This window comes from Mus caroli, chromosome X (genome assembly GCF_900094665.2).
Source record: "Mus caroli chromosome X, CAROLI_EIJ_v1.1, whole genome shotgun sequence".
Lineage (NCBI taxonomy): Eukaryota > Metazoa > Chordata > Mammalia > Rodentia > Muridae > Mus > Mus caroli.
The window spans coordinates 43,458,037-43,475,078 of record NC_034589.1 but is presented as its reverse complement, the minus strand read 5'-3'; the positions used below and the strand labels follow the sequence as shown (position 1 = coordinate 43,475,078).

Genomic DNA, 17,042 nt, shown 5'->3' with positions numbered 1-17,042 from the left:
CTTTCTTTCCCCACCCCTGTAGCAAAGCCAGTCATCCCAACTGGAAGACAAGGAAAGCAATCATTAGGTTTCAGGAGAACTTGTAATGGAATACCCAAAAATCTCTCTTTAAAATAAATGTTCATTTTAAAATTCTGGTACCTCATAAAGCACAAACAGTGGACTGTACAGTATTATTACAGGAAAGGGTGGGAAGCAGAAGTCAGAGACGAGGTAGCGTTCTGTTTGCTGGAAGGAGGGGAGAGGTGGTACAAATCAAACATTGCCTATTCTGCTTCACACTGGGAGGGAGTCACAGCTCTTTGGCACCTTGTGTATTTCATCTTTCCATGAATGGCATATTTATACTGAATAAAGGGCACTTTCATGTCAAAATTTAACAGCTTAAAATAGACCTGGTACTTTGGTTTCGCCGTTCGCTATTAAGAGTAGTCTGGGTATACCGTATACTCCAGGGATGTCTGTAATTCAATAGATCTCTTTGCTAGGTAACGCTATCTATTTACTTTCAAATCTATCAGCTGCTGCGTCATTTTTTTTTTAATTTAAAGGTTAGTGATTAACGTGATTCTAAAGGTGAAAATGAGACACTGTTTTATTTATTTATTTAAAGAAATTCTGTGGAATTACCAATAAAAAAAAAGGACATATATGAGTTAAGACTGAAATTTAGTACATGATCATAAAACATTGGCAGGACCAGAGGCACACTCTTCATTTATTAAGAAACTGGACAACAACAATTTAAGAGAACTCACTATCATTTTGAAGGATTTCTAAGTGTGGAATAGATAGATCAATTCATAGCTTAATATCAAAAATTTAAAACATTTCAGTAAGAATAACAAAAAGGGTCTTAAAGATTCATTACCATATCTGATATATTTAAAGATTAGATGATAATTCAAAGTAAAACTTTAACTGTCAGCTGAAAGGGGATGGGGGAAGAGTATGGGAGAATGGAGATGGGATGGTCGAGGCAGTTGGATTTTTCTGGACCATCACCATACCAAACACGACCGTGGTGCACAAGCATCGTAAGGTGTGCTGGTAGTCATGAGAAACGGAGAATGAAAGTCGGAAACGGCAGGGATGTCACATATACTATAAGAAGGAATGTGTGCTTGTTTGTTTTGCATAGTTTTGCTTTTTCAAATTTTAAATACAACCTTGGGAGAGAGTATGCCAAGGTCTTAGACTACATTTCCTTGGAATGCTTAACTGCAGTGTTCTAAGTCTCTGTCCCAGGGCAACATACCTGCTTTGTATAATCTGCCTGGATTTGAGAGTAAGGATATGCAAAAGAGGGACAATTACTCCTTTAAGGACCCTGCACTTGTGCGTTTATAGATTTTACCTACATTCCTTTCACTTCCTGCCAGCCCCTAAGGCAGGCATGCTACAGTGTTTTATAACTAGCGTACTGTCCCCACCTTTCCATGGTGTGTATGCTTTAGCCTATTTACCCCATCATATGTCTTTGTGTAAGACACTGTAAATGTTTTAGAAAGAAGCAGTAAGTAATACATTCAATAAAACCACATCTAAGATGGCCAAAGTCTGTTTATCTATAATGAATCAGTAATTTGTACACTGTATAATTGCAACATGCAACACAATTCATAGTCTTTTATTCTATTAGTCGGATAGCAGTTTGAATTGAGAAACACTCTCCTTAGCAACCATTTTGGGTTCTCTTGCTACTCTACAACAAATTCTTAGATTCCTGAAAATGATTGCATTCATCTATCTATGAATACACATGGAAAAGGACTATGTTTTCCCAGTGACTCCTATGCTTTATAATTAAATCACAGGACTATTAATATTTTTAGCTGGTAAAGCAGAACTAGACATTGCTAACCTGTTTTTTTTTTTCATTTAACATTTGAGGAAATTAAGTCACAGAGTGACTGACATGCTCAGTATTAGGCAGCCATTTAGTAGAACTGGAATTAGGTCACTAGACTGTGAACCAATATGATACTGACAACATTTTAATTCATTAAGTATATATTAATTGCTATTTGTCTAAATATTATATAGAAGTAGATAGCAACATAAGATAGAGAAAATGTGTTTCTTTCACTTGGATATAACATTAAACTGAGCAAACTATAAGTACTGGATACAGATTAGGATTGCTAGCTGGGATTGGGCCAGCAGTCGGTGAGTAACATTACTATTACAGACTATAGCTTTCCCAATGCCTATAAACTGGGGGGAAAGACATAGTGACTATCTTAGGGGACCCAATAAAGTAAGTAGTGGATTAGTAAAGGGCTATCAGTATTCAAGAATTGCAAGCAGGGACTTGAGAGATGGCTCAGCAGTTAAGAGCAGTGACTGTTCTTCCAGAGATCCTGAGTTCAATTCCCAGCAACCACATGGTGGCTCACAACCATCTGTAATGGGGTTTGATGCCCTCTTCTGTAATGCAGGTATACATGCAGATCCAGCACTCATACATAAAATAAAAAGAAAGAGAAAAAAATGCAAATGGCAGAGTAGCACAGTTGTAAGACCCCATGGTATAGAAATATGATCATTTAACTTCAAGAAGACGATGCAGAAAAGGTTTTCTTTCTATAAGAAAATGCCTCACTGGAGAGGAGACAGAAATAAAGAGTAAACTCAAGAAAGGATTACAAAACTGGGCAACTGCATAAGCTACCATGAATTCCTAGGAGGTGAGGCTCTGCACTGAGTTTAATTATCATTTCTTTGGAAAAAATGGATCACCTCCCCCCACACCACAAACAAATCTCTTAGACACATTTTTAGTCATTCAGTCATCTAAAGTTTTAAGTAGTTGGCAGTCAGGTCTAAGGCCTTTTATATTTTATTTTATGTGCTTTAGTGTTTTGCCTGCATGCATGTCTATGTGAGGGTATTGGATCCCCTGGAACTGGAATTACAAACAGTTATGACTTGCCATGTGGGTGCTGGGAATTGAACCCAGGTCTTCTAGAAAAACACACAGTGCTCCTAACCACTGAGACATCTTTCTAGCCCTATAACTTTTGAGGCAGGATATAAATCTAATATACAAAACCAACATCCAATATACATACCATAGCAAAAATGCTGAGAAAAAAATCAGGGAATTAATTTCATTTACTATTATCTCAAAGACGTAAAATGCTTCGGAATTTAAATACCTAACCTAGGAAGTGAAAGAATTCTACAATTTAAATTTTTAAATATTGAAAATAAATTGAAAATGGTAGTAGCTAGAAATTATATTTAGTAATACATATGTATATTTATGACAATAGAAGCCATGAACTGGAAGAAATGGGAGGGTTTGGAGATCCTGCCTCAGAACAAGGTGGAACATTCTGGAGGCTGAGGCAGAAAAATTATGAGTTATAGGGTAACTGGACCTCAAAAAATTAAAAATAAACAAAAATAAACAAATATGTCACATAATATTAAGGATGTAAGAGAACATAGAAATAATTTAGTATAAGTTCTTTGTGTTACACAATCTATAGGATCTAAGCCCAAAAAGTCCAGGTGACTGCTTCAATGTCACAGACCTGGAGAAATAGAGATAGTTTTAGAACCTCAAACAGCTATTTGTCCATTCAATGGTCAATCTGTAGCATGTTAACTATTATAGCCTAGATTGAACTTTAAATATAATTGCATGTCAATAATTTTTTCAATGGAGGGATCAGTTTTGGTGCCATTACAACAACTTGGGAAAAACAGTTTTTCTCAGAGACATGTCCCATGTGAACATGTTTTCATTTTCCTGCACACCACCAGATTTTAGCACTGTAAACATCTGTCTAGGAAAATAGGCTAGCAGCTGGCTCCATGAGTAAAGGCACTTGCCACCAAACCCAATGACCTAAGTAAGGTTCATTCCCTGAACCTACATGGAAGGAGGAGAGAGCATACTTGTCCTCTGATATTCCTATGGGCCCCTGGGCTGTGTGCATCCCTTTTCCACCCTTATAATAGCTAGCTAGCTAACTAGATGGCTACCTATTTTACAAAGTAAAATCACAATGATAGTAATACTTTTCAGTTATTTTAACAACAAAACAAAACACAAAACAAAACAAAAACACATTTTCAAATGACCTACTGAGAAGGAAAATGTCTATAGAAAGCCATTTCTACAGGCCAACAGGATTAAAACCCTCATGTCAGTCTTGGTCACCTCAGGCTGCTCTAACAGAGCATCCTGGGCTGAATTAAATAGCAAACACTGATTTCCCAGTTCTGTGTGCTAGAGAACCTAAGCAGATGGGTATCTCTGGGAAGACATTTCGTGGTTTACAGATGGTCCTTGTCATTGTATCCTCATATGAAAATAAAAAAGTAGAGCTAGAATATACTCCTGAGATTCTTTTGATAAATACACTAATGTCATTCCTGAAGGCTCCATTCTCATGGCTTAATTATATTTCCTAATACCATCATGTTGGGGTGGGGTTAGGGTATTGACTCATAAATTTTCAAAGACTGAAACCTTAGATTTATGATCACTGTTAGTGACAGTTATCTTGACGTATTTTAAAGTTTTTCTTTTTATATTATTTTATTGTTTACTTATATTGTCTGCATATTGGTCTGTGTGCCATTTATGTGCCTGGTGTCTGTGGAGTCCAGAAAAAGGCATTGGATCCCCTGAAAATGGGATTATAGACAGTTATTAACAGTTATATGGGTGTTGGGAAGCAAACTTGGGTCCTCTGGAAGAACAGCCACTGTACTTAATCAGTGAGTCATCTCTCCATTCCATATATGTATTTTTTTAAATCCAAATATACTCAGTATTAAGGAGAGCATAAAAGTGTCAAACTGATTTGGCATACAATCATTCTGAATTTCTGGACTTTAATTTACTGAGACATTTGTATTCCTTATATAGCGAAAGACTGTCAGCAGCATGGTCTAACCTGTAGTACAGTTTGTGCACATAGAGTAGAAACCCCCTCCAAGCACAGTTAAAATTGAACATCTTACCTTAATAAGTTAGTTTGCCCAAAAGCTACTGCTTACATAATTACAGAGTTAAATAACTTTATGTAGATGTGTTGTGTTATATATAATTATTTCAAAGTACTCACAAGATCCAATGCTGAACCTCCACCTAGGTATTCCATTATTATCCATAGTTTTGAACCCTGTAAACACATAAAAAATTTAATAGTTACATGCCTGGCCCATAATAACATACTAGAATTAGGCAGATCTTACATAGTAACCAGTGTACTGGTTATAAAATACAGGCTTTAACATGGTTGTTTGGAACCCAGAATATATATCGTCTTTCCACAGAAAATTACAGAGTGAAACATCAAGCCTATACCTTCTTCAAATCTACCTAAACAATACAGTTAACCATACACAAGCAGTACATGCCATTATTTAACTATCACTAAGTTTTATAAAATCCAGAAAGTGAACAATTACTTTAAGTCATTATCTTGAATGGTATTGAAGGGAAAGCATGGGCTGGTGAGATGGCTCAGCAGCTAAGAGCACTGGCTGATCTTCCAAAGGTCCTGAGTTCAATTGCCAGCAACCACATGGTGGCTCACAACCATCTGTAATGAGATCTTGTGCCCTCTTCTGGCCTGCAGCATATATGCAGGCAAAATGTTGTATACATAATAAATAAATAAATCTTTAAATAAAAAAATAGAAAGAAAGAAGGGGAAGTATAATTCCATTAAAAATGGACATGGTGGGGATTTTTGAATGATTTCTGTGTAATTTTAGAGTTGGAAGACACTAGGCATTTTGCATTGTTCCATTTGTTTTAGTACATTTTAAAACTTTTACTAGCCATGATAGATATTCTTGCACACACATGGAATCCGGGGGGGGGGGGGGGGGGGGGAAATATGAAAAAAAACCCTTAAAAAAAAAAAAAAGAGTGTGTAGTTTAATATGACCACTTCAGATAAAATTAACTTTGTTGTAAGCTGAACAAGAAAAAAGATTATAGAAGAGATATAAAGGAATGCAGTATGAAACAAATGCATGCACACACGCATGCATGCATGCACACATGTGTGTACAACGTCTAACTCTATTGGATGAGTAGGCAAACAGCTCATTAGTGGAGTGCTTGCCTAGACCTCATGAAGGGTTTGAGCTCCAGCACCAAACAGCTTCCCCCAAATAAAACTTCTTCAATAAATACCAACTTCCTCTTTGTTTCAGATATAGCTTGAATTACTCCTTTCTCTACAGTACTTCATGAATGGTATTCACTGAAACGTTGTGAGACCACAGAATTGATGAGAGGTGGAAAGGCTGGTTTAACTAGGCTCACAGCAGTCACACTATGAATGAATTGTGTTCTGTGAGCCCATTTCCAAGGAAAATATTTAGGTTTTGAAGCGTGCATTTCCTCATTAAAATAACGTCTATGTTCGGGGGTGGGAGGTGGTGCGGTGCTTCCGAAGGCAATTTTAACATAAAGGCATTGATACTAAGAAAGCATGAAGGGCTTCAGAGACATTAATCGTTTCTGTAGGGCGAAATATAGTCACTGCCGTGCTTCAAGTTATGACACAAGGACTATTTTTATCATTTAAAAGCGCTACCTGTAGGAGCAACATTCTCCCACCCATGCTGCTAGCCTTCAACAGCAGAGGACTGCAGGGTTTGGACTCAGTCAGAGAAGGCACACCTAACCATTAAGAGACTAGAGGCCCCAGGGAGTGGGGAGGTCTGCTGGGGTAGGGAGTACATCCTCGTGGAGATGGGGGTGGGGGAGGAGGTATTGGTTATGGAACAGTCAGAGGGTGGACCTGGAGGGGGATAAAATCTGGACTGTCAAAAAAAGAGTAAATAAAAAAATCTAACATAACTGGATCTCTGGGCAGATTTTAAGAGTTCAGTTGAAAATGTGCAGCATTCCTGTGAGACTGGGACTTACTTTATCAAGGCAGGGAATGGACTCCCAGAAACAAGAATACTCACGAGATGAGGAAGGTTGAAAGATCATATAATGCCTATGTCCGTGTGTCTGGGAACACATGTCTGTGTATGTGCAGATATTGAATGTAGAGACCGAAGTGGATATTGGATGGCTTCCTGCATTGCTTTCTGCCATATAGACAGGGGTGGGTTTTGTAGCTTTTTTTCCCACTGAACTTTGAGCTTCCCATTTGGCTAGTCTGGTTGGTTAGCTTGCCCCAGGGGTTCTGTGTCTGGTTCCTTGCTGGTTGAGATTAAGGGCCAGAAGCATTTACCCAGCTTATACGTGGCTTGTGGGGATCTGAACTTTGGCCCTGATGCTTGCACAGCCCATCAATACTTTTCTTGATGCTCTTTCTATATGGGAGATATATGAGGAAGCATTTCTCCCATCCTATTTACCCCCTCCAGTAATCTTGACTTCCATTCTGTTCTGCCATAGCAATCCAGCTTTAACTGAGAAAGCAAAGCACTTAAAGTCCCGTGTCTACATTAAGAAAGAGATGAAAACCCACAGTAGTGGGGGAGGAAGCAGAGCTTTAAGAGTGATTCATGTAACTTGAATTTATGGATAGCAATGGGGCACTGAAACTCTGACAACTGCAAATGGGATCCATCTTTACATGTTTTCAAGAGGAAGAAAAAAATTTATAATGAGTTATAAATTAAGATTTGTTCATTTGCCACAAACATGTTCCTAATAACTAACTATTCTATCATGTGAACTCAGAATGCTTCCTGTGTGCCTGACATTTAAAAAAAAATCACTGTAAAATATGCTTCTATTTTGCTGTTCTGCATGAACGAAAGCACCTGTTTTTCAAGTTAAAAAACAATGTGTGACATTTTGTTTGTACCAGTTCAAAATGGAAGCTTCCCAACTGTCACCAAAATGGATGCAGAGAAACCTTAAGCTGTGACCTTAGAGAGCAGGCTATATGGCTGAGTTTGCTCAAGTCCCAACTAAGTAACTTCTACATCTGAAAATAGGACTTCCTGCTGGCCAGCAAGCTACTCACTGGAACTTTGAGACAACCAGGAGACTTGACAGATTTTTATGGCTACCTTCTTTAGGTCACTCCATTTCTAGAGACAAGTTTCATGGGAGGGTGTTCTGGACATCCAGACTCATGGTAAGCAGGCCTGACCCAGGGCAAGACCTCAGGGAGCACAGAAGAAAAAGAAATATCAAGGAAGTACATCTTTGTGCTACCCCTTGATATGGACTCTAATGATTTGCTACTAAATCAAACACTTGGGCAAAGTAGGGAGAAATGGTGCTACAAAGTCAGAATTTTCTTATATAAAAAGTACTTAAGATATCTATAGCACATGCATACACACACACAAACATACTTACATACATACACACACACACACACACACACACACACACACACACACACCATGAGGATTATGTGTACTGTATACAAGTTGAAGTGACTGGGAGGCCTATTACTCCAATAGCCTATTACACTGATGACATAAGCTAGAATGTATAACTGTAAAGGCAGGTACAATTACAAAAGGGTAAATTTTGTATGATTCCATTGTACCTAGAGTGGTCAAGACCACAGTGATAGCCCCAAGGATAGTGGTTGCCATGGAATCCAGCAATAGGGAATTACTCTATGTTGGTACAGAGTTTCAGTTGATAAAGATATGCTGGCAATGATAGAGAGTGATGGCTAAGCAACAATGTAAAAATGGAGCACTTAAAATGGATGCTGAGTATATCAACTACCCTCCATGGCAGAGGCCATGCTCAGGAGTAGTCAGCCAACACAAACTGGACTCCATGTTTTGTATTTATTTTTAAGAGAAAGAATATGAAGATGAGCAGGGATAGGGAGGAAGGGAGGAACTGGGGGAGGGGAAAGGTAAAATATATTAATTTCTCAAAATATAAAACCATTGTTAAAAACAAACACAGAAAAACAGCTGAAATAATAGTTTGTGTAATTTTTAATCATGATTTTAAAATGTAGCATGAATGATTTTCCAGAATGACAGAGAACAGTAGAGATAGCCATATGAAGAATGGGGCCTGAAACTTTATCCCCTCTACACAATTTTGTTCCAGTTGGGAATGCCTTGTCTACAATCCAAGTCCCACAAAGTCATATGTCAAATAGTTCAAATGCTATTTCCCTAGTGTTAGAGTTACTGTACTTGATAGAGTCAACCACATGTAGGTAACAGGAGAAAAAAATTGAAACGCATACCTGGGGCTGAGGAGGAAGGCTGAATTGTGGAGTTGTCAGAATAAAGTGAATGAGAAAAATACCCATAGTAGGGTATTCAATAAATACATGTCTGTGGAAATATGGGGCTTCTTAGAGATGGATTATGTTAAGCCTAAAGCTATTCTTTTGTTTTGAGAGAAGAACATTTTACAATGGAGAAAGAAATGACTGTCAAGCTTTATCAGAAAACATCGCACACATTTTCAAATAAAACCATATTCCAGAGGCACTGAACACATTCTAGATGCAATCATACATGAAGTTCTGGTAAAAAAAAAAAAAGACCACACAGCTACAGGTTTTACTCTGAAATATTTCACTTCATTCATTCTTTAAAAAAACAATACTGGTTGTAATATATATGGATCTGTGGGTGGGACCATATTCCCTTAGCAAAAAGGCAACTTCAGCAGCAAATACAGGCTTGATTCACATTCTATTCAGTGTCTGAATGAGCTTCATTTTAAAATTTGCATCAAACTAACAAAATATTTGAAGATGCTGAAAGATTCTTCGATTAGTATGAAGTCAGAAGGAAAGGGCTTGCAGACTGTAGAGCTCTTCATAAAGACTAACTTTGTCAGGGCAAGCTGCAGTGAACGAAGAGGAAAGGAAACCACTGTGGTCACACTGATGTGTTCATCTGGTTTTTTACTCTTGTTTTTAAAGATGGAGTTCTACAGTGAGCTCAGTCAAAATGAATACCCAGTCAATGTTTGCATGTCGGAAGGAGATCACTACAACTGCACACAGTTTTAGAGAACATATAATTTTCTCTTAAAGGCAGTGACTTTTACTCTAGCTCACAGTGAAGCCTTGGTTATGTATGATATCCTGTGTAAATCCCATATCCCGTTTTGTTCAATTAAGTTGACTCACAAACTCCACTGCCATCTGAAATGCACTGACAGGCCCCCAGTACATAGCTAAGTCAGTCGACAAAGCCATTCCCTCATGGTACTAACAGGATGTGGTCTTAAGTTATGCTGACTGCATTAAACAGAACCCTATTATATTTGATGTGGCTTTAGTTTACAACAAAAATGCATGCCTACGCAATCACAGTATGACAATACAAATGGGAAATAATGAGTTGGTTAATTTCAGTGAAGTACTTAGCTCACCAGGGTGGTTCACAATTGTAATAAAAAAACTGCACAGGGTCAGAGCAGGAGAATTGCAAGTTCAAGGCCAACCTGGACTATACTTTAAGGAATAGGATTTAACTTAGTGGTACGTTTAATGCTCTGTATATCTTTCTCCCCATCCCCCAAGATAATTTAATTTTAATAACACGGGTGCAACTGACAATTTATGATTAGCATCCAGGTAAGAAAAGACAACTCTGGATATCATTCTTACACACACACACAAAGGAAGTAATTTAAAATCAGAGAAGAGTTCTAAGTTTTATATGTATATTCACTTACCTATAACAGCATTTATATAGTCTTATCATGAAGAAACGTGTTCTTCAAATAACCTTTACAGGACTTCCATAAATAATTGGTAAAGGTGATTTAAAAAATTCAGTTTTAGCCTTTAGAAAACTAGTTTTCTGTCATGGGCTGCTCTAAATACATTTTACCATCAGTATTTAGGGGAAAATAAATCAAGCATTAGTTTGCACTTATGAGAGATGAAGTCATTACTAGATGACTGGTGTGTGGATTATCTTAGGCTAGGCTGATGGGAGTGTTCTTAAAATATGATCTTTTACAAATAAAAACTCAGGCAGCTGAAGCACATTTGTCTATGAGAGAACTGTGAATAAACAAAGGCTTTAAGTAACAACTAAAATCTTTGCCACCATGGTACTCCTGATGTAAAATAAAATATATTTAAAAAACTGAATTTCAATTGGGTTTATTTAATATTTTAAGCCAGCCACCAAAAATAGCATATCTGATCTAAGTGCCTAAAAATAGCAAGGGTTCAGGTTTGCTCTAGAGAGAGTCTGGAATTACCAGGAATCAATCCAGAAAGAGCAAGCCAGAAAGAGCAATTACACATGTGACCAGAATATTCCCAGGGCTGCCTACAACCAGACCCATTGTGAGAACTGGTGGGAAAGCCTAAAGATCCTGAGAGTGAGAGATAACCTCAAAGACTCCCATAAAAGGATAGGGCTTGCTAAGTTAGATATCTTAGGAGTGAATAAGAAATGCTACAAAGAACCAGAATTATTCATATGTAGCAAGATATGATTAACAGCTAACACTTAGGAGTAAATGCCGAAATTAGATGAAATTTTCCTTCCTTATCACCTGCTATGTAAGGTCATTTCTTCATGCCATTCTTGATGAGAGAGACACAAGCAACCACTTGCTTACTTGTGTTTGTTAATGCATAGCTTTTGATTGATTTTATTTATTGCAGTCTTGTGAATGGAACCCAATCAGACAAGCATGCTAGGCTAGGTATACTTGTGCCCATTTTATCTGTAACTTTGTATATAGACTTTTACCATAAAATCTGTACTTTTGATGTAATACTGGGATGGATGCTCTGTAGTTTCAGAAAGGAGTATGGTGGTCATGTTATAGCTCCAGCACCTGGAAATTTATAGGCCACAGTGTCTAGCTGTTACACAACTCACTCTATAGCGAATTCTCTCTCTGTTTAATCTGATGTCTATAATATTAGAATATGACAGACTTTGCAAAAAAAAAGTTAGTAAAATTGACCATCTTTTTCTTTGATAGTGTAAGCTAATATAAATATATAAAGATCAAGAAAACAATGAGATCTAGGACACTAAGATGAAGGCATAGAAGATACTAGTCGGGTCCCTCCCCTGCTACCTCTTTCTGTGTCTCTCCCTCTGTGTCTCTCCCTCTCCCTCTGTCTCTGTCTCTGTCTCTGTCTCTGTCTCTCTCTCTCTCTCTCACACACACACACACGGTGGGGTGGAAGGAGAGAGAGAGAGAGAGAGAGAGAGAGAGAGAGAGAGAGAGAGAAAGAACATAACCTCAAACAAAACCAGCTCACTATCCCTAACTGTAGCAACACACAAGCAGGAGGGTCACTCCACAGGAAGGATCAGTGATGAGCCTGGCATACCTGTGCATCTGAGAGATGGCTAGGAACTAAGGAGAAAGATGAAGGCTATCAGTATCGTCAAGCAGTAGGAACCAAGTGGACTGCTCCAGAAGATATGGACATCATTACTGATGAAGGGATCAACAGCCAGTCTTCCCAGGGAACTCCAGAGAGGGCAGGCACTACAATGCAATGCTTGCTCACATGAAGCAGATTCCATTGAGTCACCGGGAAAAGGAGTCTCCATTCTCCAAAAGCATGCCAGTTGCTCCTCCTTGGGCTAATGGTTGCCCTATGAGGCTCTATACCTGTACTGCATCTATCCACATCACTACCAAGTGGGCTCACTGCCTTGAACTGCTAGCTCCCACTCAGTTGGAACTAAAGATTCTCTGTGTGTGCCTGTGCTGCACACACTAACTAGCCTGTGACCACTAGAGAAAGCAAGCATTCTGGAGCCTAAATGTCTTGATGGCTGCTAAATTGTATCCAACCACATAGCCCAGGCACCACCATAACAAAGCAAGACTTCCATATAGAGCAGAAAAACCTTTCTGCACATGCCTGTACTTCAGATATGAACTCCTGCCTCTAGGGTAAAGCTATGCAATGAACCCACTCTACCATGGCAAAATACCACCCAAAGCTCAAGGTCTATGCCACTGACAAAGCAAGCTGGCTCATACTGGATTGGAAATAAAGGCCTTTTTCTTTCATTTTCTCCCTCCCTCCCTCCCTCCCTCCCTCCCTCCCCCCTCCTTCCCTCTTGCCCTCTCCCTCTCCCCCTCCCCTCCCTCTACCCCTACCCCCTCCTCTTTCTTTCTTTCTTTTTCTTTCTTTCTTTCTTTCTTTCTTTCTTTCTTTCTTTCTTTCTTTCTTTCTTTCTTTCTTTCTTCCTTTCTTCCTTTCTTCCTTTCTTCCTTTCTTCCTTTCTTCCTTTCTGTTTCTTTCTTATCATTTTGAAATCAGGAAAAAGGCTTATTTATTAAAGACTCCACCTAACTGTTAACTCTAACAATAATTTAGCTGACACCATAAATGGTGCTAGATTTTGCCCAGAGGATAAAGACTAGCAATTCCTATTTTTAGGCACTGCCTTTTGAGCTAAGCCTGGTGGTTCACGCCTTTAATCCTAGCAGGCTGATATCTGTGAGATCAAGGCCAGCCTGGTCTACATAGTGAGTCCTAGGAGAGCCAGGGCGACATAGTAAGACTGTGTCTCAAAAACAAACAAGATACCGTCTTTGGCCATGGGTAAGATGAGCCAGCAAGCTCTGACAGCACATCCTAATGATGTCTGCATAGTGGAAAGCCTCTGATGGTGCAAGTAAAAGATTCTGGGAACACGAAGCATAATGAAAAAGAAGAATGAAAAAGAGAATGTAGTGGTGGCTTCGAGGCCTGGAAACATATACTTCTCTTTACTTCTTTTAATAGATATTCTTTGTTTTGTGTAAAAAGATTCACTAAAATAGAATTGACATATAAATACCTGCATGTGTTTAATATTTAAAATTAAATACTCAGGTTGGATGTTTTCAAATACCCATTACTATTACCATTGACAAGGAAGGTGAAGAATCTATCCGACACCTCCTTGTGGCTCTTTGTGGGAAGTGGGCAGATTTCTGTCAATTAGAAGTATAGGGCAGCACTCATGTAGTCCCAAACTAGGGAAGAAGATAAAGGCACAGCACATGGTCTGTGGTGAGCTCCAGAAAGGTGTGGCACATAGAGTGGGGTTCTCTATCCAAATAATGGTGATTTTAAGAATAACAATAATTAATAGCAAAATTTACAAAGGAAGCTTAATACCATAGCTGCTATTTAAAATATTAAAGATGCAGTACCTTAAAAAGATACCACCTTTCAAAAACATAATGAAAGCAAGTTATGAAATAATATAGCATGCACATTACCTTTAAATAGGACCCATAGTATTTTGTTACATATGAGCTGTCGCACTGACTCAAAACAGTTATCTCTTGTTGGATGTCTTCTATTTCATCCTCAGCTTCCTCAAGGTCAATGATTTTAATTGCAACCACTTGCTGAGTACGGTTATCAATTCCTTTGAAAACTTCTCCAAAGGAGCCTTTTCCAATGCGCTCTAATTTTGTGAACAGTTCTTCTGGATCCGCTATATTATTCTAAGGGGAAGAAAGGAAAAAAAAGTGAAAACTTAAATCATGTAAATCAATTTTTTTCTTTTAGGTTTGTTTGTATGTGTGCTTATTTTTATTCGCCTACATGCATGTAAATGCAACTATACCACATTTGTGTCTGGTACAGGTGGAGGCCCAAAGAGGGCATTGATTTCCCTCAACTGGACTAACAGACTGTTGTAAGCTGTCAGGTGGGTGCTGGGAACTGAGCTTGTGTCCTCAGCAAGAGCAGCTCTTGCAGTGCTCTTAATCCTTGAGGTATCTCTCCAGGCCCATGAATCAAACTTTTTAAATAGAGGAAAACAAATCAGATAACACTATAGACTATTTCATGTAAGCTTCACTTTCTATCCCTTCACCAAATCTATCAAATGCTGTTAAGGTAGAGAAAGGGAGATTGTTATACACAGTTAGTGCGAATGTGAATCGTCATAACTGCTATAGAGTCTTCTGAAAACCAAAAGTCGAAATCTACCATTTGATCAAAGTATCACACACTGGAGTTTATCTTTTAAGGAAATGAAAGAACCTTACCAGAGACATCTACCTTCATGCCTGTTGTTACACTAGTCACAATAGCCAAGATATGAAATTAGTTTACATACCATCAAGAGACTGATGGATTACAAAAATGTGGCATACACACATATACACAAATAGAATATTATTCAGCTATCAAAAATGATGTATTATACAGCAAAATAGATGGGACTAGAGGGTATTACATAAATAAGACAGATGCAAAAAGGCAAATTTTGCATACTTTTATATGAGTATGTTTTAAGAAGGCAATTGGAATATATAATAATGATTGTTAAAGGCTGGGAAGAGTGGGGGAGGAGGGCACAGGAGAAGTTGGATGGTGGGTATCCAAACACAGCAGACAAAAGTTTACAAGTTCTAGGGTACGGTATGTGAGGGTGGAGGGTTATGGTTTACAATAAGCTAATCTGTTTTATGAATAACAAAAACTCAATCTCAAGGTCTCCAAACACACAGTAATGATAAAGAGATAGGACTGTTAATCACTCTGATATGCCCTACACATACAGTACACAGACAGGAGATATTATATCATACCACACAACAATGTACAACTGTTATGTGTCCTCATTTTTTATATTTCAGGAGGTATCAATATTAACTACCTCATGTTGACTGTTACATACTATTATGTGTGTACCATATTATCACCTAACACCCAATATGTGTACAATTACAATACTTTTTAAAAATATAAAAGATATCCCGCCAGGCAGTGGTGGTACATGCCTTTAATCTCAGCAATTGGGAGGCAGAGGCAGGTGGATTTCTGAGTTCAAGGTCAGCCTGGTCTACAGAGTGAATTCCAGAACATCCAGAGCTATACAGAGAAACCCTGTCTGGAAAAACCAAACCAAACCAAACCAAACCAAACCAAACCAAACCAAACCAAACCAAACCAAACAAAACCAAACCAAACCAAACCAAACCCCAAGTTACCTTACAGAAGGGAACTAGAATTAGATAATACAAAAAATCTAGAATTAAGCAGAAACATGTGCATCAGCATAACTTAAATGTCTAAACGTACTGACCGTCATGATACAGATTTTGCCTCAAAAGATGACGTCCATAAGACAACCTTTTATATTCTCATTAATATTGCTAAAGAGTGAAGACACTGCTGATCAAAACCTTCCAAATGGAACATTATTAAAGTACACTTGAGGGCTCTGCTAGGCTAATACTTTACTTTGAGCTTCTTTAAAACATAAAAGGATGCTATCTGATTCTAGTCAATCAAACTTGTCAACTAAACCAAAACCTAAAGTTCATTTACAACAATTTCCCCAAGTTCTGTCTTAACCTGAATTTCAGGAGAGAATTACAGCATCTTCATATCCTTAGTGTTTCACCTCATTTTTAGACAAAGTAGCCATGGAAGTTTCCCTATCAAGTTCTTTGTCCTGCAATTGAATTTGGTGGCCTTCTCTTTCTGATCTTACCTAAAATACAATTAAAACATGACCCATTTAGCCTCGAAACCTTGGCTATTCTCCTTGGTTGGGCTTAATTTTCTTTTTTTGGAGATACACTTTCTATTTCAGTCTTTTTCTCTAGTTCAAGATAAGTGTGCATCCCTATCCAGCTTTAGTTTAGCTTTAGTTTAGCCTGGCACAGCTCCATTGGTGGTGCCTTCTACCAACACTGTTCTGTGATTACTATCATATATATGGTGGCTAACCCACAGTTACCTCTTCCTACCTCATGGGATAATGTTTCTCTTTGTAGTAGCTTGTGGTGAAAATAGGCATGAAATAATATGGTGGTTAGTTCACCTCTCTATAATTGCCTAACTGCAGAGGACTGGGAAATATTCAATGTCAAGTTTTTGTTTTCTGTCTTTTGGAGTGTATATGTGTACATGTATGTGGATGGATGTGAATTCACCTTTGAGTACAGGTACATATGCATGTGTGTGTGTACCAATATAAGGAGGCGAGAGGGAAGCCTTGGGTGTCATTCTTCAGGAGCTTCCCAACTTAATTTGTGTTTTGAAGTCTGAAAAATCACCACCACCAGCACCACCACCACCATCACCACCACCACCACCACTACCATCACTACCACCACCATCACCACCACCACCACCATC

General features: G+C 38.3%; 1 protein-coding gene across 1 annotated transcript in view; it reads right to left on the bottom strand.

Moving 5' to 3' along the window:
* Stk26 (serine/threonine kinase 26) overlaps positions 1 to 17,042 on the bottom strand; it is a 67,340-nt gene that overhangs the window by 8,484 nt on the left and 41,814 nt on the right. Inside the window, exons 5-6 of the mRNA XM_021152903.2 lie at positions 14,159 to 14,389; positions 5,088 to 5,144 (exon numbers count right to left, since the gene is read on the bottom strand). Of these exons, the coding sequence (XP_021008562.1) occupies positions 5,088 to 5,144; positions 14,159 to 14,389 (288 nt within the window). The remainder of the gene's footprint in view (positions 1 to 5,087; positions 5,145 to 14,158; positions 14,390 to 17,042) is intronic.